Here is a 23,218-nt window from a genome sequence, read left to right as displayed (position 1 = left end):
GTGCTCAGGCTTCAGAAGTGCAGGGCTAGAATGGACTCTTGGCTTGCAACTGAAGGGGAAGCCTCCAGAAAACCTGCAAGGATCCTAAAGAGCCATTCATATACCTGGAGACCAGGATATAGGACAGCACTTTTTCAGAACCATGGACAGGGCCCAGGGCTCAGCTTTACTTGTATTGATAAAATTTGTCAGTGGCTTTAGTCTGGGTCAACCGTGGAGTCTTCAGCAGCTGACTCAAAGATGCCTCTGAGGGACCTACCAACCAAGTATCGCTGCCACTTGGTTTTTCGGATACCCAAAGGACCCTTTAGGGTGAAGAGTTAGCTATTCAGACAAGTTGTGGGCATGGGTATTCTTGGCTCTCCCAAAAAGAAAACCACCAAAAGGGTAAGACGAGTTTGGTGACAGAGGTTAAAAGAATAGCAGATGAGAAGGCCAGTGTTCAAAAATTTTTAAGCATTCCACTACACACACACACACACACACACACACACACACACACCCCAGCAGCAGCAGCAGCAGCAGTGTGGTCTACTACTCTGCAGAGATGCATAACATAGTAAAACACGTGTAGCATGTTTTTCTGAGAAGTGCTGTGGAATGAAGAAGATGCTGAGGTTTTTCAGCAATCCCAAGTCTGCATGTTCCCCTGGGGTTATTTTCCTTCATTTGTGGTCCAGCTCTGGCCACTCAGGGACTGGGTCCATGCATGAGGATTCTAGGGAATATAGGTGAAGGCAGTAGTGATTCCTCTTCCCCTGGGTAACCCATCTGTCCACCTTCACTAGAGTTCCCATCTCAAGGGCCATCTGAGATTCAAAAGATAGTGGTTCTATCGTATCCTCTGCCCCCAAATTCTCTGTGTATCCCTGGGCAAAATTGGACTTCTCTCTGTGGGCCTCAGTATCCCGTCTGTAAAAGTGAGTTAGGTTGCATAATCCATGGCACTTCTTCCTGCTCTGAAAACTTAGTGCTCTCTCTACTAATCTCAGACCAAAGCCACATATCCCTTCCTGAGGGGGCCATATCAAGTGAACAGACAGTCCCAAGGGGAGACCCCAGCCCCTCCATTGACACCTCTCACTTCTCAGGAAGACTGTGCCCTATTCTGGCCTCCAGCCAACTCTCTGTGGTGAGGTTTAGAAACACATGGCAGGAATCTGCTACATTGCCAGTCTGGCACTGGCCAGGAAAAGGTGACCTGCAGCTCGGAGCCCCAGGAATCTGGCTGCCAGCACAGCATCCCCTCCCCACCAAGAACCCTGGGGAAATCTGGGGCCAGGGAAACCCTCTCATTAAAGCAGCACAAGATGCAGAGCTAGGGAGGGTCCTATTTCTAAACTCTGAGTTTCTCAAACTCATACCCCCTCCCACCATATGTCTCAGAGAGAAAAAAGCTCAGAGAAGCTGCCTCCTGAGTGTCAGGATTTGGGAACTGGAAGAGACATTATAAATTATTTTTTTCCATTCTCCACATATTGAGAAATTGGAGTCTGAAAATGGAAAGGTTTACATTTTCTTCATGTGGTGAACTTGTAACAGACTGGGGACGAGAATTCAGTCCCCTGACCTCCTGCCCAGGACTCCATCCACTGAACCAGAATTAGGGGCTGTCTGGAGGAAGCTAGAGCCACTGAACTGGGTCCTCTTTTCACAGGAGGCAGGCATAGCATTCCCCCTTACTGCTCAATCCCTCTCACTCTACATCTCCACTGCCTTATCCCCACAACCTAACCCACCCACCCCTAGCTGTGGCCTCACAGGCCCAAGGCCCTGAATGCCCTCCTTCACTCTTCTTCTCTCCCACCCTCATGCTCCATCCTTGGACCCAAAACCTTAGCAGTGAATTGATGAGTCCAGTGCAAAGCATACCCCACACACACAGGGCTCACTGCGGAGCACGTCAACCACCACCGTCTCCGTGGCAACCGGGGGTTTAATTAACAGGCTGCAGCCCCATCACTATAGCAACAGCACCCCAACAGCCCCTCATTCCCCTGCAGAGTCAGCCTATCTTTCCTCTTTCCCAATCTGGACTCCTTTCTCACTACACTCACCCCCCACCCCCACCCCACCTGGAGAACTGAGGCCTAAAGATTGCTCTGGTTCATTGAGAAGAGGGGAGGGGAGAGGACGAGGATGAGAGAGAGAGAAAGAGAGAGCAGCCTGTCACCATGGCAACTGCAGCCCCGTTCATAACCAGTTTGTTGCCATGGAGATTCCTGGGGCTCACCTTGGGCTGAGGTACTGGGCAGTGTGGTTCTGAGTTCTGGCTTGGGGATGGGATGACTGGAGATCTCCAGATCCGATATCTATACCAACAACAGCATTATTCTTCCCAATTTACAGATGGAGAGAGTGAAACATGAGGTTAGGGTCTAGAGGAGGCAGAGAACTTCATTCTTTCAAACTGTCACAAAATCTTAGCATTTTTATGGCTAGAAGAACCCTTAGATAGCTTCCTGTTCAACTCCTTTATACTACAGATGGGTATATTGAGGCCCAGAGAGGGGAAGCACTGTGCCCAAGGTCACACAACAGAGTCTGAGCTGGGACACAGATGGGCTATATTGTGGTCTTGCTCCATCCTCCCAGTATAAGTTAGCTCCCTCCCCCTCCATGGGGACATATCCCAACTCCTGTTAGTCTTACCAGGCCCAGGGCTCTTTTTAGGGCCCTGACTCCCTGAGAAACTGAGGCACAGTGGGGGATCAGGTAAAGGAATAGGTGAGCATCTCAGAGTTGTAACAACTGTCACCAGGTCTACTTCTGTTCATCCAAGTCACCACCAATCAATCTCCCATGACACAGGTGAAGCAAGTGAGGTGTGTGACTCACAATCCAGGGTTAGTGCTGGATTTGAGGCTCGGCCTCACCTTGCTTCTTTCACTCCCTGTAAGTCATGTTCTCACCTATAGCTCATCCTCTGGCAGCAGAAAGCACCCCAACTGGCAAACCCTGCTCCTTTGGCCCAAAATAAAAGATAATCACACAATCACACATACACACACACACACACACACACACACACCCCATCTCCCCCCTAACCTTTCCCAATCATAGATGTGCTGCCATCCCTCCCTTTGGGTGATGACAAGAGGTGGGAAGAGAATCTATCAGGCTAGAGGGCTGATACAAGAACAGCTGTGGGAAAGATACCACCAGATGCTGGGTTCCCCTGAGGAGACCTTGTCTACTTCCCCATGCAGTGATCTACCAAAGAGGAGGTGCTTGATGCTGTTTCAGGCTTAAAAGGTTAAAAGTCACCCAAATCATTGTCCAGATGGAACTTCCAATACACTCCTGCACACAGGTACCCACCTCTCAGATGCAGAAATGCACACATCAGCACACCCTTCAACATGCTGCCAATACAGTGACAAATAAAAGAACTGCGTGAGTCACTGACCACCCCACAGGTCATCAGAACCAATGGGGGATGCTCCTCCCACAAGACACACACACACAGCTCCTGCCACAGCACACAGCATTCCAGGCTCACACACACCTGCACACACAAAGCCTGGGGGCTGTGTTTCACTTCAACTGTGCAGGAGCCTGAGAGTGTGAATGGGAAAACAGCAATCACCTTGGGACATGAGAGAGGGCCGTCTTATTCCTAAGCCAGGGGATGGGGCGTGAGAGAAGAGAAGGCAGGGGTAGAGACGCAGGATCCCACAGCCACCCTCCTCTCCTCTGATGAGCATTATGCACCTACCAAGTGTCAGGTTCTGGGTCTGGAACTCAGAACACAAAGATAAAGGAGATGGTCCCTGTCCTTGAGATGTTCCAATGGAGGATATCCATAAGTAAAGAAAATGACTGCCATCCCCTGGGACTTGTGCACTAATGGTGCAGTGGGTGGGTCGAAGAGGAAACTGAAAACAGTTTTTGGAAAAGGTTAAATGAGCTATAACTTACAAAATGAGTAGGAGTTTTCCTGGCTGATGGAGGTGGGAGAATGAATGTGGACAAGAACACCAGAAGCAAATGAGGAAAGAGAATGACAGACTTAGGGATTTGGCCTTTATTTTGCAAGTGATGGAGAGCTTTTGTGGAGGAGGGCTAGGGCAGGACTGGAGGCAGGGAGGCCAGTGGAGAGGATGTGGTCATGGCCACGTGAGGCTTGGAGCAGGGTAATGATGACAGAGGGGGACCAATGCTGCCAGATTCAGGGTAAGTTTCAGAGACGAATGGCCAAGACGTGAGGACCAGTGGATTTGCTGGAAAGAGAAGAGGAAGGGTTGAGAATGGCTCCATAATTTCTGACTTTCGAATCTGGGAGGCTGGTAAGGTCATTCATGAAAATGAGTAAAGAGATGGATTATGAGAAAGATGAAGAGTAGCAGGAGCCCAAGAAATCCAAGTGGCCACAACCAGGAGGCGTTCGATTCACGAGACTGAGCCGTTCAGAATTCTAGGCCTCAATTTGGTCATCTGTACAATGAGGAGGTTCGCCAGATAACCCCCTAAGGGCTACTCTAGGGGTTTCGGCGCTTGGGTTAGCTTCGGGGCGAGCTCACCTGCGGCTCGGCAGCGACCCCTGGCGGCTTGGGGAGGCTCCTCCTCCTCCTCCTCCTCCTCCTCCTCCCCTTGCTGGGGCCACTACAAGCCGATTCGCCTTGTTCCTTCCAGACCCGAGGGCCTAAGAGCCAGGGAGAGGTCCCCTGATGAGTGCCCCTGCGGGGACACTGTGCACGCACCCAGGATGCTACTTCTCCATAGAAGGCCAGAAGGATTTTTCCCTTCCCCTCTACTCTGTGCCCTGCGTGTAACTTCCATTACAAGACCCCTGCACAGGGCCCGCGAGGAAGACGCCCCAACCTCGCCTATGCCGGCTTCTACCAACTCTTACGGAGCTGGAGCAGACAAGGAGCTAAGTGGGTCCCCGAGGGTCGGGATCAGCGACCCTACGGCATCCTCCCTGGATCTAGCTGCCCAGGTTCCACACTAACTTCCCTGCCTCCTGTCTCCTTCCCGGGATCCCTAGTCGCTGTCCGCCACGCCTCCAGTGAGGTAGAGGATTGGAGGACCTGCCAGGCACCGAGGACCCGCTGACTCGGCACCTGCCTCCGCAACCCTGACTCAGTTTTCCTCCTGCCCTCGACCCCATCCCTCTCCCTGGCCCTACTCCCATCCTCCTGGCCCAACTCATTCCCCACGGGTCCTGACCTTTCCTGACCTTTCCTGACCCCAAACCGACCTAGTCCCGCCGCCTCCCTTTTAGAGGCTCCTGACCACCCCGCTTCAACACACAGCCCTCTCTTTCCCTAGTGCCACCTCCCAGCTCTGATCCCGCTCCCTACTCGAGATGCCCCCGCCCCTTTAGTGCCATCCGGCCTAGTCTCCGCCTTGACCTCCCGCCCTTCCATCACCAGACCCGCCCCCTTCGCCTCCGTCCCAACTCCTTCCCTGGCCCCACCCCTTTCCCTTGTGGTCACGCCCACCTCACGTCTGGCTCCTCCCCTTCACGGTTTCCTGGTCCCGGCTCCGTTCCCCTCTCAGGCCTAGAGCTGGGACCCCTCCCCGCCCCCGGTCCTGGTCCCGCCCCCTCCAACAGACGGTCCGCCCCGGCCCCTCCCCCTCGTCGCCCCGCCTGGCACCGGTAAGCCCCGCCCCCTGAGGCCTCTACCTTTGACGTCTTCCCCCGGGAGGTGGCGGGGGTCTGCGACCGAATGCCGGCGGGACTCCGGGTCAGGGCTTCTGGCGAGCCCTGCCGGGGGCAGCGAGGTGACGGTGAACCTGCGGCTCATGGCGCCGAAAGAGGCCAGGCGGCCGCGGCGAGGGCCCGGATCGCACAAGTGGCTGCAGTCGGGTTCTAGGAGGGAGAAAGAGCGGATCCCCCCCACCCCCCGCCCGCCGCCCCCTGCCAGACGCGGCGCTGCGCAGGGTCCTAGTGCCCGCTGCGCGGAGGGTTCCTGAATCTGGCCTCTTCGCTGGGAGGCCCTGTGCTCCCAGTGCCACCCGAAGGGCCTGAGGAGGACACCTGCAGGTGAGAGTCGTCCCTACAATGGGGGCACCTCTGCTAGGGTCTTCCTAAACACCTGGGGCTCATTCATTCATTCATTCATTCAGCACATGTGGATAGCACTCCTGTGTTTCAGGTAATAGTGCGAGGGATACGTCTGTTAATGAGATCCACTGGCTTCTTGCCCTCACGTGGCTTAAATTCTAATAAGGAGAGAAAGATTATACGTGAGCAAACTCATAGATGAGATCATTTGAGATTGGGTGTATGTTTAAAAATAGGGCCATAGGATAATGGGTAGGAGGGAAGACTACTTTAGGGGTGGTCTGAGAAGGCCTCCTAGAAGATGTGGTATTTGAGCTGAAACCTCACTGATGAGAAGAGCCAGCTATGCAGACATCTAGGGGAAAGAGTTCTCTAGAAGAAGAAACAGCAAGTGCAGAAACCTGGGGTGAGAAGGAACCCCGACTGTCCAAGAAACAGCAAGGCCATTGTGTCTGGAAGAGACTGAATGGAGATGAGGGAAGACAGAAGGGCAGATCATGTGGTCTTCTGAAGGCTTTGGGGTGGAGTCTGGATTTTTTGAGCAGGGGAATGATGCGATCTGATTTATAATTTAACAGAATCATTCTGGCTGCTGGGTGAAGGCTCAACTAAAGAATGGCAAGGGCCAGGCGCAGTGGCTCATGCCTGTAATCCTAGCATTTTAGGAGGCCGAGGCGGGCAGATCACAAGGTCAGGAGTTCGAGACCATACTGAGCAACATGGTGAAACCCTGTCTTTACTAAAAATACAAAAATTAGCTGGGCGTGGTGGCACATGCCTGTAATCCCAGCCACTTGGGAGGCTGAGGCAGGAGAATCACCTGAAACCAGGAGGTAGAGGTTGCAGTGAGCCAAGATCAAGCCACTGCACTCCAGCCTGGGTGACAGAGCCTCAAAAAAAAAAAAAAAGAATGGCAAGAGTAGCAGCTGGGAGTCTAATTAGGAGGCTCCTGCAGCCCCCCAGCTGGGGAGTGGTGACAGCAGACTAGAGTGGTGGCAGTTGCCTGATTCCAGTTAGGTTTTGAAAGTGAAACCATCAGGACCTGCTGATGGATCGGATGTGGCGCGTGACCATAAAAGTGAAGTCAAGGAGAAATCCTGGCAATTCACACATCGCTGGTGAGAGTGTAGTTAGGCAAAAACTACTTTGGGAAACTGTTTGGTAACATCTGCTAAAGCTGAACATACACACATTCTTCAACGCAGCAGTTTTCCTTCTAGGTATATACCCAAAAGAAATGACTGCCCGTGTTCACCAAAAGACATTTACCATGAATGTTCCTGGGGCATTGTTCATAATACCCCAACATGGGATCTACCCAAATGCTTGTCAACAGTAAAATGGAGAAATAAGTTGTAGTACCTTCACACAATGGAATATCATCTACAATTCTCAGAACAATATGGATGAATCTCACAAATAGAACCTTGAGAAAAAGAGTCCAGACCCAAAAGAAGACATACCCTATAACACTATTTTAAATACAGTAAAAAAATAGTCAAAGTCTAAGCTGTTAGAAGTAATGATAGTGGTACCCCTTGGGGAGAAGAGGTAGTGATTGCAAGCAGGCTTCTAGGGTTCTGATAATGATGTTATATTTCTTTCTTTCTTGTTGTTGAGACAAAGTCTCACTCTGTCACCTAGGCTGGAGTACAGTGGCATGATCTCAGCTCACTGCAACCTCCACCTCCCGGTTCAAGCAATTCTCCTACCTCAGTCTCCCAAGTAGTTGGGATTACAGGTGCCCACCACCACACCCAGCTAATTTTTGTATTTTTAGTAGAGACGAGTCTTCACCATTTTGGCCAGGCTGGTTTCGAATTCCTGACCTCAGATGATTTACCTGCTTTGGCCTCTTAAAGTGCTGGGATTACAGACATGAGCCATCACGCCCAGTCTCTTGTTTCTTGACTTGGTGCAGGTTATACACTTGTGTTCCATTTGTGAAAATGTCTTCAAATGTACACTTGTGATAGATACCTTTGTATATTTATTATATTAAAGCAATGGTTCTCAACTGGGGGCAATGTTGCCACCAGGGAACGTTTGGCAATATTCAGAGACATTTTTGGTTATCACAACTGGAGCCGGGGGTAGCATCTAGGGGCTAAAGGCCTCTTGGGCCATCTGGGCTTGTACCAGGGCTGCCTGGCCATGAGTCACAGTTCAACATTACCCTGCTGCACCCTATCCCCATACTGGGGCCTTTCTTAGCAGAGGGAGTTGACCCTGAATGGGCCTGGCATCTGGCCATGGATCCTGCCACCTCCTAGGGGAAGACATCGAACATGCTACAAGGTACAGGGTAGACGTACAGTGTCAGACAATCCCCCACAACAAAGGATCCAGCCCAAAATGTCAATAGTGTAGAGGCTAAGAAGCCCTGAACTAGAAAAGAAGTTTAAATAACTGATTCCTAGATTTTAGGACTGATTAGGTGTTCAGCTTGATTGAGGGTGGATGATGTGGTCTCTTATTAAGGTAGTTAAAAACAGAGGAGCACGTTTGGAAGGTGGAGCCCAGAAGTTCCGTTTGGACCCATTAGGTTGAGAGGCCTGTTAGGCAGCTAAGGAGCAATGTGGAGTAGGCAGTTGAACATAGGAGTCTGGAGCTCGGGGCAGGGGAGAGGAGGTTAAGGCAGGGAGTGTAAATGTCAGGTCTTTAGCAGAGAGATGCTATTTAAGGCTTTGGACGTGAAACATGGCAGACGATGTAGACGAGCAACAAACTACCAACACTGCAGAGGAGCCCCTGGATCTTGTCAGGCTCAGCCTAGACGAGCGATTTTATGTGAAAATGAGAAATGGCCGAGAGCTTCAAGGCAGATTACATGCTTATGATCAACATTTACATGTGATCTTGGGAGATGTGGAAGAAACCGTAAGTACTATAGAAATTGATGATGAAACATAGGAAGAGATATATAAATCAACAAACGGAATATTCCAGTGCTCTTTGTCCAGGGAGATGGCGTTGTCCTGGTTGCCCCTCCACTGAGAGTTGACTGAAACGAAGAACTTCTTCTGTATGGAAAACAGGAGGCTTTGTGCAATGGCTTCTCTAAATGTACAAGACATTCAAAAGAGAAACCTGCATACATTTTGATATTAAGAAATAATTCCAGGGATTCTTCCACTCCTGAAATGAGTTGATGTGCAGTAACTCACAACTTCTTAAGCTAAATGGTATTTTCATTTTTCTCAAGCTCTTCCAATAAATACGACCACCAAGATGCAAAACAAGAGAAAAAGAAAAAGAAAAAAGGCTGTGGGCTACCAGACATCACAGGGAATGAGTATACGCAGAGCAGAGAATTCCCAGGATTGAGCACAAGGGTGTCTTTGTCACCGGAAAGAGGAAGATCCACCCAGTGAGGTAGGAGGAGACCTGGAAGTAAGGTTCCAGAAGCCGAGGGTTTCAGGAAGAAGGGCAGGATCCACTATGTCAATGTGGGGAGAGTTGGTGTGGGATGAGCAGAGGAGCTCCTGTCACATCTGGCTACAAGAAGGTCACAAATAGCTTTGAAGAGGGTGACTTTGGTTGCATAGTGGGGTGGGAGCCAGGCTGGAAATGGCTGAGGACAGAATGGGGATTGAAGAAGTGGAGGCAGTGAGTAGAGACTATGCTTTTGGGAAGTTTTCTCATAAATAGGGGTGGGAAGGGTAGAGAAATGGACTACTACCTACAGGGAAGCAGGAGTTAAGAGAGATTGCAAACAAGCTATGGCGGGGAATGTTTGTACACCAGTGGGAGTGGGTCATTTGTGAGCAAGAAACAGATAAGAGAGGAAACTCAGGAGGGCAGTTCTCTGGACGCCTCCTTAAATTCCCATGTGGGCTGTGGGTCCAGATGATCATCTCTGATCAAACCCATCACCTCCACTCATGGGCCCCAATCTTTCAGTCAAGTCCCTTTGCTGATTTTGATCCTGAAGGTCAAATTCATACTCAGCCTGGCATTCAGGACTTCTCTCATCTAGCCCAAGCTAGCACTCCTATCTTAACCATTCCAGAATCATCTCCATTCCCCCTTATCTACCTGCTACTACCCCACGTTCGAGTTCTGAGCCATTTGAAATTCTCCAGACAGCCACTGCTTTTTCTTCTCCCAGCACTTGCACCAAGAACCCACGTTCAAATCTCACTGTTACCACTCACTAGCTATGAGACTTTTTGGGTGAGCTGCATAATCCTCTGTGCCTTAGTTTCCTCATCTGTAAAGCAAGGATTTGATGATGGCAATAATAATAGACCTACAAAGTAATAGGAGTACCTATCTCATCTGGTTGTTTTAGCACACATAATGCACATAGAACAGTGCCTGGTACATCGTGCTGTACAAGGGGTAGCTACCATCATCAGGTATATGATCCATATTTTATTTATCCACTGCCTTACTCCTGGGCACATAGGTTATTGCCAGTTTTTCACTAACAAGCAATGCTGCAATCAACATCCTTCTATGTGTTGTCTTGTGCATGTGTGTGAGGGTCAGAAAGTAGTTACATTTTTAGGTTTAGTGGTTCTTGGTAAATTACCCTCTAAGAAGACTGTCCCTTGCACAAGAAGAAGCTCTCATTCATCCTTCTTGATTCAATTCCACTTGAGATGTCATCTTGACTGAGAAACATTCCTGGACCTCAGCCATAACACATAGACACACACAAGCACGCGCACACGCACACGCACATACACACATACACTTCATTATTATTGAATAAAAGATCATACACTGCACACTCCCCAAGTGTGATCCCACCCCCACCAGCCATAGAATTACCCTTGTAAATAAGTTAGACTCTCTGGAGGTGGAGCCTGGAGTTGCATTCATTTTAAGTAAGTTCCAAGGGCAATCTTATGCATTCGAAAGTCTAACTCATTTCTCTATCCCCAGTGCCCAGTACAGGCTCTGGCTCTATGTAGGGGCTTAATAAATGTTTGATGAATATTCATCAAACAGGTTCATCATTCTTGACTATAAAATAGAAATAATCACATCATACTTTCCTAATAGGGAGGATTGAATATGTTAACAATTACAGCTCCTAGAACACTTTCTGGCACGTAGAAAGCACTCTATCAGTTATTTCTTTTTCTTTTGCACTCTATCAGTTAAACGCATACATGCATATATATGTGCATACATATATAAATAAAGTCTGCTTCTAAAGGTTAGATAATCCAAGTTTATTAGAAACACTCCAACAGAAAAGGAAGGTGGGAAGACAGGGCCCAGCCCACCGCCACTCCTCCCTGCACTCCAAAACACAACACCAGTTCGTATCCGGCAAACTGGCTCCTTCCCCAGGGTTGGTCCCCGTGGGGATTTACATGGCACTGCCAAAGCAGGACGGGAGCCCTAGTCCTCAGGGCACTGCAGGATGTCATAGGTCACGTAGCCCACTTGGTCCACCTGGTTCACCTCATTCCGGGAACTCACGCGCCAGTAGAAGCGGTCCTGGCAGAAATAGGCTTTCTCTGCAGGAGATGGGCAGACATGAGAGGAGTGATTCTAATTTCTAATTCTCCCACATGTACAGAAATAGGAACAAGTTCTTTACAACCATCGCTTCTGCCATTTCTAGAACTTTCTAAGGTTTTCACATAACAGCTCCATCCCCCCCCCCGCACCTGTCTGTGAGATGCTGGAGGGCACAGACCTCAAGGCCCAAATCACTGCCACAGAGCCTAGCACACAGTAGGTACAATATATACATTTTGTGAATGAACTAGCAAATGAGTAGACCAACTATCTTAATGCTCAGAACAATCCATTCAACGCTCATTCATTGAACAAATCTGTTCATTCATCAACACCTACTATGTGCTCTGTTCAAGACACTAGGGTAAGCAGAAAAAAATGCAGGCATGATCTCATTTATCTTGGTGCTTACACTCTAGTGAGGCAAGAGACAATTAACAAGCCAACACATAAATAAATAAGATTGGTTTTGAAAGTAGAGAAAGCTATGGAGAAAATGAACACAAGTAAATAGATAATAAGCATCAGAGAAGGCCTCACTGAAGCAGTGGCCTTAGCACTGAAACCTGAAGGAAGACAGGGGGACGGCCCGGTGACAATCTGGAGGGAAAGCCTTCCAGACAGAGGGAACAACTGGCACAAAGGCTCTAAGCTGGGAATGTCCTTGATCTGTTCAAAGAGCAGCCAGTGTGGGTGGAACAGAGTAAATAACAGGAGTAGTGGGAAGAGATGAGAACACAGGGGTCAGGTCAGATCCTGTTAGTTTCTTTGACCTTGGAATGGATCTGGGGTCACTCCCAAGACTATTGCCCTCCACTCCTACCCCCTCCCTAATCTCATGGAATATGTTAAAGGTCCTGGACAACCAGTATGGTTTGGGCTGGGGTGTTTATAAAGAAGATGGCAAAAGACGACAGACTTAAAAAAGATTTTAGTGGCAGAAAATTTTGTTCACCTTGTCAACTGCTTGGATGTGACTGAGGAGAAAGGGAAGTCAAGTGTAATTCCAGCTATCATCCCCATATTACAGATGGGGAAACTGAGGCTCTAAGAGTAGAGAACCAGTGACTTGCCCAAAGTCACACAGCTGTGAATTGTCTATCTCTCGCTGTAGCACATTGTCTGGCACATTGTCAGCACTTGATGACTGTTGTCAAATAAGCTTCCATGCAAACCACCTGTGTCCTGTACTGAAGGGGAAAGAGCTTCCAGCCAGGGAGGCAGGAAATCTGGGTCCTGGTCTTGGTTGCATCCCTGACTTCCTATATGACCTGGAGAAGGCCGCTGCCTCTACTGGGACCTTGTCTGGGCTGGGGCACTTGCTTCCATTTCCAAGGGCTTGTTCTTCCTCACTCAGAATTTGACCAATCACTAAGACAGAGGAGCCTAGCGTGGTGTCTCATGAAGGGACCCTCCCCTGCCCTCATCTTCAGCCCTCACCTCGGTACTGGAAGACGTCATGCGTGTCCAAGGGCACTCCGGGGAATATCCGGTCCACCTCGCTGGCGCTCCGGGGATCCACCATCTGCGCCTTCACGTCGAACCTGCGGGCAGGCGCCAGGAGACGTGCTGAGCCGGCGGGCAGGCGGGCGGGCGGCGGACGGCGCCCGGGCTCCCCCTGCCGGCGGCCGCGGCGGCGCTCACCTCCAGACACGCCTCCCGCTGAACAGCAGCATCTTCCCCGCGCCGCGCGGGAGGGCCCCGGTCACCTGGGCCACGTCGGCGCCCAGGCCCAGCTTGTCCAAGCGCCTCGGGCCCAGAACCGACGCGCCTGTGTACACCCACACCTGGCGCCCTGCAGGGGAGGAGGGTCACGTCGGTCTGGGGGCGCAGAGGGCGCACGCACTCTTCTAGAACTCGAGGAGAGAGATCCTGGCGGGGCCCTTCCTAGCCCGCGTGCCCGCAGTCCCTGCACCGTAGGGCCAGAGGCGCTGGGTTGGGGGACGCGAGGGCGTGGAGAGGAGGGGGCAGAAACTCAGCCGCCCTGACGTTTGCTAAACTGCGTCCGCCAGGGGGCGTCTTTTTCTAAAACGCACAAGACGTTTCGTGGATTATCGATGGTCTCTTGGGCCTCCTTGACTGATGGGGATTGACGCAGCGGCGGAGGGGGAGAAGGGAACTAACCAGAGAAGAAGAAAACCTTCTTGGAGAGCGGCTCCTCAAAGGCCGAGTCCAGCTTGCGGGGCAGCGCGGGCCACGTGTCGGCGATAGGGAAGGGGCCCTGCGGCCGGCTCCCCCTGCCCTCAGAGAATCGCCAGTACCTCCTGAGGACGCGAGGAGGGAAAGGACGGGCTCTGAGCCTTGCACCCAGGGCCAGTGGGCGGGGAGGGACGGGCAGCCCCTCCACCAGCCCCCTCCCGCATCCACACATCCCTGCCTCCTCACCCATCCTTGAAGAAATACAGCTGGTTCCCAATTTCCGCGATGGCGTCGAAGATATTCACGTTGCAGGCATTGTCCACCGGATCCAAAGGCACAGTAGTGGCCGCAGAAGGGCCAGCAGTCGGGGGACCAGTGGGGCCGGCTGAGGGGGGACCTGTGGGGCCGGCTGAGGGGCGGACAGTGGGGGGTCCGGTGGGGCAGACCGTCGGGGGAGCCGTGGGCTGCGGTGTAGTGGTGGTCGGAGGCCGTGGCTCAGGTTCAGGGCGAGAACCTAAAGAGACATGTGATGAGACACTCCGTATTCCCGCATACCTCTGCACCCCTAGAACATCTGCTCCCCAAAGCTGCTCAGTGAGGTCCCCTCTGGCACATACACTCCTTCTCACTCAGCCTGCCTTCCCCAACCACAGGACTTTTTTTTTTTTTCGACATCCTCTATGGCCCAGAATGGAGTGCAGTGGTGCAATAATAGCCCATTACAGCCTCGAACTCCTGGGCTCAAGGGATCATCCCTCCTCAGCCTACAGAGTAGCTAGGACTACAGACATGTGCCTTCAAGCCTGACTAATTTATTTATTGTAGAGATGGGATTCTGGCTGTGTTGCCGAGGCTGGTCTGGAACTCCTGGGCTCAAGCGATCCTCCCGCCTGGGTCTCCCAAAGCGCTGGGATTACAGGCATGAGCCACCATGCCCAACCTAGACTGGCTTTTGAAGCCATGCTCTCTCTCTCTAGAGTCTCTTTAACACCATCTCTAAGCACTGACATGGCAGCGACTGGGCCCAAGTTCTACTTCCAGATAGACGTTGAGGTCCCACCTCTCCTGCACCCACTGTTCCTCCCCCGAACCCCAAACCCCCATTCTTTGGTACCGCGCCACAGCCACACCCTTTCCTCCCCCCTCCCATCCCTGCCCCAGAGCGTTACCATAGAGGTGCTGGATGCCTTTCACGTCGTCCTTATGCAAGGGGGGCTCCTCAGTGAAGCGGTACATGGGGTACATGAGCGCCTCTGGCACTGAGGAGTGATCTAAGCCCAGCGCGTGGCCGAACTCGTGCGCCGCCACGAGGAACAGACTGTATCCTGGAGGGAGAGGGAACCTGAAATGTGAGCACCGGGCCGAGGCCCCAGCCCTGGCCACCCCACCACCACCACAGCCGGGAACCCCAGCCCCAGAGCCTCAGGACCCCGCCCACCTTGGTCTGGGCAGAAGCCCCACTTCTTGTCGCTGTCAAAGTTCGAGGTAGTAGCGCACCAGAGGCGCCCATCTCCGCGGCCCTCGCTGGTACAAGATGAGTACACCTTACCCAGGAAGGTGAAGGGGAAGACGCACGGCTGCCCCGCCGAGTTGCCCCCGATCACTGTCGAGTCGGCTGGAGAGACCCAAGGCTTTGGATGAGCCAGGTCGATGAGACCAATAGGGAACCAGGAGCCGACCCCATAGGGAGCTAGACAATCTTGGTGGCCTAGGGGGCGCTGTAGAGCACTCGAGACGAGGCTAGACCCGTGGGCGGGGCCTGGGACACCAGACCAAGGAAGAGGCTGCCAGCTGAGCAGAAAAGGCCGAGCCTCGGGGATGGGGCGGGGCCATTGGAATTCAGAGACGGTGGGGAGGGGGGGAAATGTGGTGGAAGTGGGCGGAGTCACGGCCGTCCTGAGGACCAATGAGAGTGGAAAGACAAACTGATGGGCGAAAGAGCCGCGTTCGGGGGCCAATGCGTGATGAGAGGGCGGGGCTGAACCTGTTAGACTGGGCCGAGGTACCTCGGGTCGGGCAGAAGCCGTACAGCTTGTCCTGGTCATAGTTGGAGGTGGTGGCGCACCAGCGGTAGCCGTCCGAGCGACCGTCCGTGGTGCAGTCGGAGTAGGATTGGCCTTGGAAGATGAATGGAAACTGGCAGGGTTTCCCGTCCCCATTGCCGTCCTGGGTGTAGAGTCCTGGGGCGAGGAGGAGGTGGGAAAGAGGGAGAAGGCGGAGAGAGCATATTATTACCCCCAGTGTGTCCTGTTCTTTGACCCATGGACGGTCTGCAGTTCATCCTTCCTCTCCTCGTTTCTCGGATGAGAAAATTGGGCCCAGAATGCGGGAGGGTGAATTGCAAGCCACACAGCACTAGTGGCAGAGCTGGGATTAGAACCCAAGACTATCAAGGGTGGTGGGCGCCCCCAGCCCTCGGCGCGCCCCCACACTCACTCTCGCTGGGGCAGAAGCCAAACCGGCGGTCGTTGTCGTAGTTGGCCGTGGTACTGCACCAGGGCACGCCGTCGGAGCGACCGTCGGTGGTGCAGGCATAGTAGGAGCGGCCCTCGAAGGTGAAGGGGAAGTGGCAGGCGGCGCCATCTGCGTTTCCAAACTGAGTTGGAACCACTGCGGGAGGAGGGGGACCGGAGTCAGGGCGGCTGGTGATGGGAGGGAGAGGAAAAGGGAATCGGGGAGCCAGGACGCTTCAGGATCTCACCGACACCCTTGCCCAGCGTCCACAACTCTTCATCGTCGAAATGGGCGTCTCCTTGAATGCCGGGGCCAGGAGGAAAGGCGTGTGCCAGGAGCCCGTCCTTCCCGTCGAAGGGATACCCGTCTCCATGCTCTGAAGAAACCGGTGAAGAGGAAGAGGATTCGCCGAGTACTGCTGCGCAGATTGTGCGCTGCCCACGGCAAGGACTCCGAAATAAGTGCGGGCTGAAATCCCGCCTGCGCGAAGCTCTCCGAGCCTGGCGCCCTGGCCCTGAGCACTGTCTGGCGGGAGGGGCCGCATAAGCCAGGGCCGCGCCGGCAAAGAGGAAGCCGGCGCCGCAGCTGCTTCCACGCTCTCCGTGGTCCTCCCTTCCCTGACCCCTCCCAGTTCTCCTGGATTTTCCCTCCTCGCGCTCTCACCCGCAACACCAAACAGAATGACGATGTCTGCGTCCGGGCTGTCCACACGAGTGAAGGTGAGCGGCGTCACCGCGCTCCACAGCGCGAAGGCTCGGGCAAAGGCGTCGTCAATCACCGCCCGCGGCAAGTCCTCCGAGTAGTTTTGGATCCTGTAGGGGAAGAGCCAGAGGAAAGAGGTCAGAAGTGAGAGGTTGGAGCGGGGCAGCAGGGACACCCCATATCATAGAGACTTCAACATACACAATGCTCCCTGCCGTCCACGCTCTCATCTATAAATCGCTTCCAGACTGTTTTTTGGATTTTGTTTTCTATTTAGACCCTCACAATGGCCCTGGCAGGAAGACTTGGATGGCAAGAGCCATTTCCCTGAAGGGAAAACAGAGGCTCAGAGGTGGAGACGCTTCCCCACAGGCCACACATTAAGTAGAGAAACCCAGGGACACGTCCAAGACAGGACATGTTCACCGCTGGCCCAGGAGCCAGACCCGTCCTCCCTGCCCCACCCCGCCGCCCCCGCAGTCCCGGCTCACCAATAAGTGATGTTGTGGTGGTGCCACTTGAGGTCACCCTCAAAGGTTTGAAACTTGCCCAGGTCTGGGACCCCGCACCGTGGGGTCCGCATGGCCTTCAGCGTGGCGCTGTCCAGCTCACCGGTCTCGGGCAGGGACAGTTGCTTCTGGAGAAGCAGCAGGGCAGGCCCCAGAGACTTCGACTCCCCACGCATCTCTGCCACCCGAGTGTAACCATAGCGGTACAGATATTCCTGTGGGTGCAGGGGCAGACACATGTCAGCGCTCTGACCGCTTTCTCTACCCAACTGCGCGAGGACTCCCTCTAGACACTCATGGAGGGAGTCTTTGTTGTTGTTGTTGTTGTTTTCTTGAAGAGACAGGGTCTCTTACTCTGTCACCCAGGCTGGAATGCAGTGGCACCCAATCATAGCTCACTGCAGCCTCAACCTCCTGGCCTCAATCGATCTTCCCACCTCAGCCTTCTGCATAGCTGGAACTACAGGTGCTCACCACTGTGCTTGGCTATATCTTTAACTTTTTGTAGAGACTGGATCCTATTATGTTGCCTAGGCTGGGCTGAAACTCCTGAGCTCAAGCGATCCTACCACCTCGGCCTCCCAAAGTGCTGGGATTACAGGTGCGAGCCACCATGCCCAGCAGGGACTAGCATTTAATAAAGTATAAATGCTTTCCAGACACCAGTGCTTTCTGACCACCCAGGAATCTCCCCTCCCTTACACATCCTCAGCTCTTTCTCACCCCTGGATGTCGCTAGCCCATTTCTACCCCACAGCTGCATAAGATTTACCCCTGTTCACTCCCAGCCCATGCTTACCCCAGGACCCTCCAATGCCTCCCCGACCCCAAAACATTTCCCATTTCCCACCTAGGAAAGCCCCATTCCCCATTTCTGGCCATCACTGCTCAAAGGCTCCACAAGACCCCCCATTGCCTAACCCTGGACACCTCTGTTCTTCAGATATGCCCATCACCACCAACACACCCCTAAAGCATCTCCTCTGAAGCCCTGTATCCTCTCTGGGACACTCAGCACCGTCCTGGACAGCCCTCCCCAACTCTAGACTAGGTATTTGCCCACCTCTGCCAGCTGCCTGTCAGTGAGATTGGTCCTCAGGTCTCCAGGGAAGACCACTCGGGTGGGCTGGCGCCGTCGGGGGGCAGCAGAGCAGCAGCCCAGTGCCAGGAGTGCCAGTACCAGGGGCTGCCAGAGGCTCATGGTGAGGGTGGCAGTGTCTGACTGCAGCTGCTGTTGTGGGGGCTTTAAGGAGGTGCTCCTGTGACCCCACCCCTCCTTGACAGGCGGGTGCTGACTCAGGGGACAGGGTGTGTGGGGCGTGTGTGTGTGTGTGTGTGTGTGTGTGTGGCAGCCCCAGCATGAGAAAGGGCTTACACCACCTCCTCCTCTTTCCACTGCCCACAGTCTCCACTGCCAAGTCAGGCAAGACCCCAGACCCGCAGGAAACCGCAGGCCCTCAGGGGAGGGGTAGGGTTTTGCAAACTGCAGAGCTTGTGGGAACTGTATGAAAGGGAGGGATGGGGATGAAGCTGGAGGACTCCCCCATCCCTCCGTCTGAAAGCCTCCAGAAGTCAGCCGAGGGAAATTGATGGAAGACTCCCTGAGACTTCTTTCTGAATCTAAGGATCCCCCTGGCCCATCTTTGGCCTTTTCCAACACCCCTTTCCTGGTCAGATCTCCTCCCCGAACCCCTCCCCACACTCCAGGCTCTGTCCTCTTTTCCCCTCCCTGACAGCCTTCTTTGACTCAGCTTCCTCTCCCTGCTTCATCTGGGGGTGGAGGGAGTGGGCTCTGCTAGGCAGGGACTGGGGAATTCCACCAGGGCAACCCCATGTTTTCCACAGGCTGAATCTTCAGGGTAGTAAAGGGGAGAGTAGCAGCCTCTAAAAACCAGCAGACATGGCTTTACTCTCTTCCTTCAGGACCTCGGGTAAATGTCCTACCACTCTGAACTTGTTTCCTCAGCTGTTAAAAAAAAAAAAAAAAAGTTGGAGGGGGGACTCTTTGTCCCTAGATTGACATGAGGATAAAATGAAATCAAACTTATAAAATGTTTAGTACACTGTAGGTTGTAAGTCCTCAACGGATGGTGGTGATTGGTTTAATTACTGAGGCCAAGACTGATTCTAGGCCAGGTGCGGTGGCTCATTCCTATAATCTTAGCACTTTGGGAGGTCAAGGTGGGAGGGAGGATCGCTTGAGCCCAGCAGGTCAAGGATACAGTGAGCCCTGACTATGTCACTGTACTCCAGCCTGGGGGACAGACCAGACCCTGCCAAAAGACTATGATTCCAGCTTGGAATCAGGAGACTGGGTTATTGGGCTCTAAGCTGCAGTGTAACCTGGAGCAAACGTCTTCCCCTTTCTCAGCTTAGGAGTCATCAACTGCAAATCGGGGCAGGATGCAGGGGAAAAACGATCTCTAGGAACTCTTTTGGTCCTCCAGCCCATCTCCATGCAGCCAAAGCTCCAGCCCCAATTATCACACTTATGCCAAGCCTCCCTCCCTCCTTGCTTCCTAGCCAGTCAATGTCAGATGGGGTCTATATTCACCTTCTTCAAAGCCCTATTTGAGAAAACATGCTAACAACTCAATGAGCTGTATTTATTTATTTATATGGAGTCTCACTCTGTCACCCAGGCTGGAGTGCATGACACGATCTCAGCTCACTGCAACCTCTACCTCCTGGGTTCAGGCGATTCTCCTACCTCAGCATCCCAAGTAGCTGGAATTATAGGCGCACACTACCATGCCTGGCTAATTTTTTTGTATTTTTAGTAGAGACGGGGTTTCATCATATTGGCCAGGCTGGTTTCAAACTCCTGACCTCAAGTGATCTGCCCACCTGGGCTCTCAAAGTGCTAGGATTACAGACATGAGTCATAGCGCCCAGCCCAACAAGCTATATTTAAAGGACCTACTATGTGCCAGGCACTTTATATGCTTATCTAATAAATGAGTCTGTGAGATGGAGATAATTAACTTCCTTTACAGAAAAGCTGAAGTTCTAAAGTTCACTAATAAACATTTGCTTTGGAGTCACGAAGTCCTGGATTTCAGTCCCAGCTCTGCCATTTCCCAGCTATGTGACCTTGGGCAAGTCACTTATCTGAACTATAATAATAATAATGCATTTTTTGAGATTTACTATGTAAAGCACCATAATAAATTATCTACAAGCCTCTCGTTTCATCCTCACCACCTGTAAGGTAGGTTCAATGAGTATCCCTCCTGTTTTGAGGTGGAAACTAAGGCTCAGAGAGTTAAGGGACTTGCCTGTGATCACAGAGCAAGTTAATCCACAGAACTAGGTTCAAGCCCAGAACTGCCTGGTTCTGAAGCTTTTCATCTTTATTACCATTTACAGGGAACCATGATGACCCCAGTATAGACGTGAGTAGATGGATGCGGTGAGAGGGGCAGCACGTAAAACCTGGATCCTTCTCCTTTGATCCCCTGCTACCCACTGAAGGTAAGAGAGGAGGCCCAGGCATTTAGGGAATCAGAGGCTGGGACAGGGGACCCACGAGGAACTAGATTCTAGACTCGGGAATGTGAGGTCATACAGCAACATGATTTAAGAGGAAGAGATCCTCCAATCTGGGGGAATCTTCATCTGGATGGCAAACACAGGCTTTTAGGAAAAATCCAATAACTACCCCCAACTTGCCATCAGTGGTACCAAATATGGCATACATATATATCTATGTATGTAGGTCACATATCTCAAACTTAGAACTATTGACACTTTGGGCTGTGAGGTGCATTGCAGGATGCTTAGCAGCATACCTGACCTCTACCCACTGGATGCCAGTAGCACCTCCCCCAGTTGCCAGTTGTGACAACCAGAAAAGTTACCAAACATTGCCAAATGCACCCTGGGCGAGTGGGAAGGGCAGACTCACCCCCAGCTAATGGTATATGTTGATTTTTCTATGTAAAGGGTCTAAAACTTTTATCAGATACTCAAACAACCATTGTTGATGATCTTCAAACCTTTTAAAGGTCATTTACTCAACACATTCTTGTTGAGTTTTTCCAGGCCAATCATTATACTAAGAACTGGGAATACAAGTAGTGACCAAGATAGCCTTTGTCTCATTGCTCATGGAACTGAGAGTTCAGCAAGGGGAGAAATTGAATGAATAATTAGTTACCAGACAGGCAGACATCACAAAAGGAAGGTGTATTTCTGTATTCCAATTACCCTCAACATGCAATGAGGAAACGGAGACTCATAGTGGTCACAGAGCAAGAGCCTGCACTCTGGAGCCAGGCTGCCTAAGTTCAAATCTCAGCTCTGCCACTGACTTGTTATGTGGAAGGGGCAATTGACACAACCATTTAATTGCCTCAGTTTCCCCATCTGTAAAATTGGAATAATTATAGTGCTTCCTTCATGGGGTGGTTGTAAGGATCACCTTCAGGACAGCAGCTGTTTTTACCAAATGGGAGTAGGGAGAGAGCAGCTAGGAAATCCAGATCTGGATTCCTGGAGTCAATCCAAACAAGAATTCTCCTTTTCTTAACCTCCCCGCCCCCACTCCCATCAACTTCCTCCTTTACCCCCTGACTCCCCAACCCCCATCAAGGGGAACTTGGACAGAGCTTGGCTTTCAACACTGCAGTGGCAGGAAGTGGTTCTAGTTACCACATCCCCTTCCCCACTTCCCCCAGCCTCTCTTTTTAATACCACAACAGAGTTTAGCCAAGACCCTGGGAGTGCAGGCAGAGAACAGGATATACCCTCAAGTACAGTCATAGCTTGGACCCTAAGCCGCTCACTGAGGTAGCTTATGCCCTGAGGTAGCTTATGCACCCCTGGAGCCCTGAGTCACTAGCTGGATGACACAGCCCTGCAGGCCACTATTAATAACTCCATACCCCCAGACCAAGGTCAGCCTCACAAGATGAGGAATCTGTCCTGCTATCTAGGATGGGGGAACTCCAAGCCTCTTTCTCCCAAACCACCCAGAAAGGGGAGTGCCAGCCAGGCCAGAGAGGCTCTGGCAGGATGTGGAAGAGACACTGAAGTCTGAGATGAAATAGAAAGGTGTGTATTCTATAAGACATTGCCTCAGGGGAGAGCATCACTCAAAAGTGTCCCACCCCCCACCCACAAACACAGCTGCCATCCCTAGCTTCAGGGTGATGAGTCCCCATTAACACTAAGTCACACCTCCCACTTATCTGTACTGAGCACCATCAGTAGGGAAGCCACAGGGCATAGACTTTGGAATCAGACCTCCTGAGTTCAAGTTCTAGTACCTATCATTTACTGGTTGTGTGACTTTAGGCAAATCACTTTACCTCACTATGCCTCCATTTTCTCATTTAAAGTGGGGAAAGGAGCAGACCTCAATTGGAGGTGTTGTAGTGGGGATTAAATGTGATTATACATTGCAAATTCTCAGCACAGTGCCTGGCTCTTAGCAAGTACACACACACACACGCTCACACACACACACACGCTCACACACACACACGCTCACACGCATGTGCTCACACAAAGGTTAGCTATTATGATTCTGTTACTCTAGTGCTCTCATCTCAACTTTACAAATTAACATTCAGACCCACAGCTCAGAGAAGTGCTTTAAGTTGGTCACGGTCACACAGCTGGCAAGTGACACAGCACCTGCCTAGGCCTTCTGACTCCAAATCCCGTGCTAAGATCAGATCACTGGCTCTAGCAAACAGGAAGTCCATAGGGGCAGCAGTCTAGTGGCAGGGAGGGGTGCTTGCCCAGAAGCCAGACTGGAGGAGTTATGTCTAGGAATCAACAGAGAGAACAGATGTGAGGTATTTGGCTGGAATTTGTAGGAAAAAGAAAGTGGGAGATAAAAAAGGAAAATAAGAATGAGGTAGCTGGCAGGGCAGAGAACAGTCAAATGTAGGTGTTTTTGTTTTTGTTTTTG

General features: G+C 51.9%; 2 protein-coding genes and 1 pseudogene across 2 annotated transcripts in view; 1 reads left to right on the top strand and 2 right to left on the bottom strand.

The window, feature by feature from the left end:
- The window catches only part of SLC12A5 (solute carrier family 12 member 5), a 37,093-nt gene extending 32,548 nt beyond the window's left edge, over window positions 1-4,545 (bottom strand). Inside the window, exon 1 of the mRNA XM_064382485.1 lies at window positions 4,524-4,545. The gene's annotated coding sequence lies outside the window, so the exon portion shown is untranslated. The remainder of the gene's footprint in view (window positions 1-4,523) is intronic.
- A 4,100-nt stretch (window positions 4,546-8,645) lies between these two features.
- On the top strand, window positions 8,646-13,028 carry LOC105727475 (U6 snRNA-associated Sm-like protein LSm3; annotated as a pseudogene).
- MMP9 (matrix metallopeptidase 9) lies at window positions 11,176-18,582 on the bottom strand. The gene is made up of 13 exons (XM_012467334.2): window positions 18,362-18,582; window positions 17,281-17,513; window positions 16,751-16,899; window positions 16,335-16,463; window positions 16,070-16,243; window positions 15,640-15,813; window positions 15,072-15,248; window positions 14,803-14,958; window positions 13,880-14,147; window positions 13,619-13,758; window positions 13,139-13,289; window positions 12,935-13,038; window positions 11,176-11,490 (listed from the first exon to the last, which is right to left on the bottom strand). The coding sequence occupies exons 1-13, from the start codon at window positions 18,497-18,499 to the stop codon at window positions 11,372-11,374; spliced, it is 2,112 nt and encodes a 703-aa protein (XP_012322757.1). The 5' UTR covers window positions 18,500-18,582; the 3' UTR covers window positions 11,176-11,371.
- Window positions 18,583-23,218: the final 4,636 nt, after the last annotated feature.

Source organism: Aotus nancymaae, unplaced genomic scaffold (genome assembly GCF_030222135.1).
Source record: "Aotus nancymaae isolate 86718 unplaced genomic scaffold, 86718_ANA_hifiasm-v0.15.2.pri h1tg000029l, whole genome shotgun sequence".
Classification (NCBI taxonomy): domain Eukaryota; kingdom Metazoa; phylum Chordata; class Mammalia; order Primates; family Aotidae; genus Aotus; species Aotus nancymaae.
This window is presented reverse-complemented; position numbering and strand designations above follow the sequence as displayed.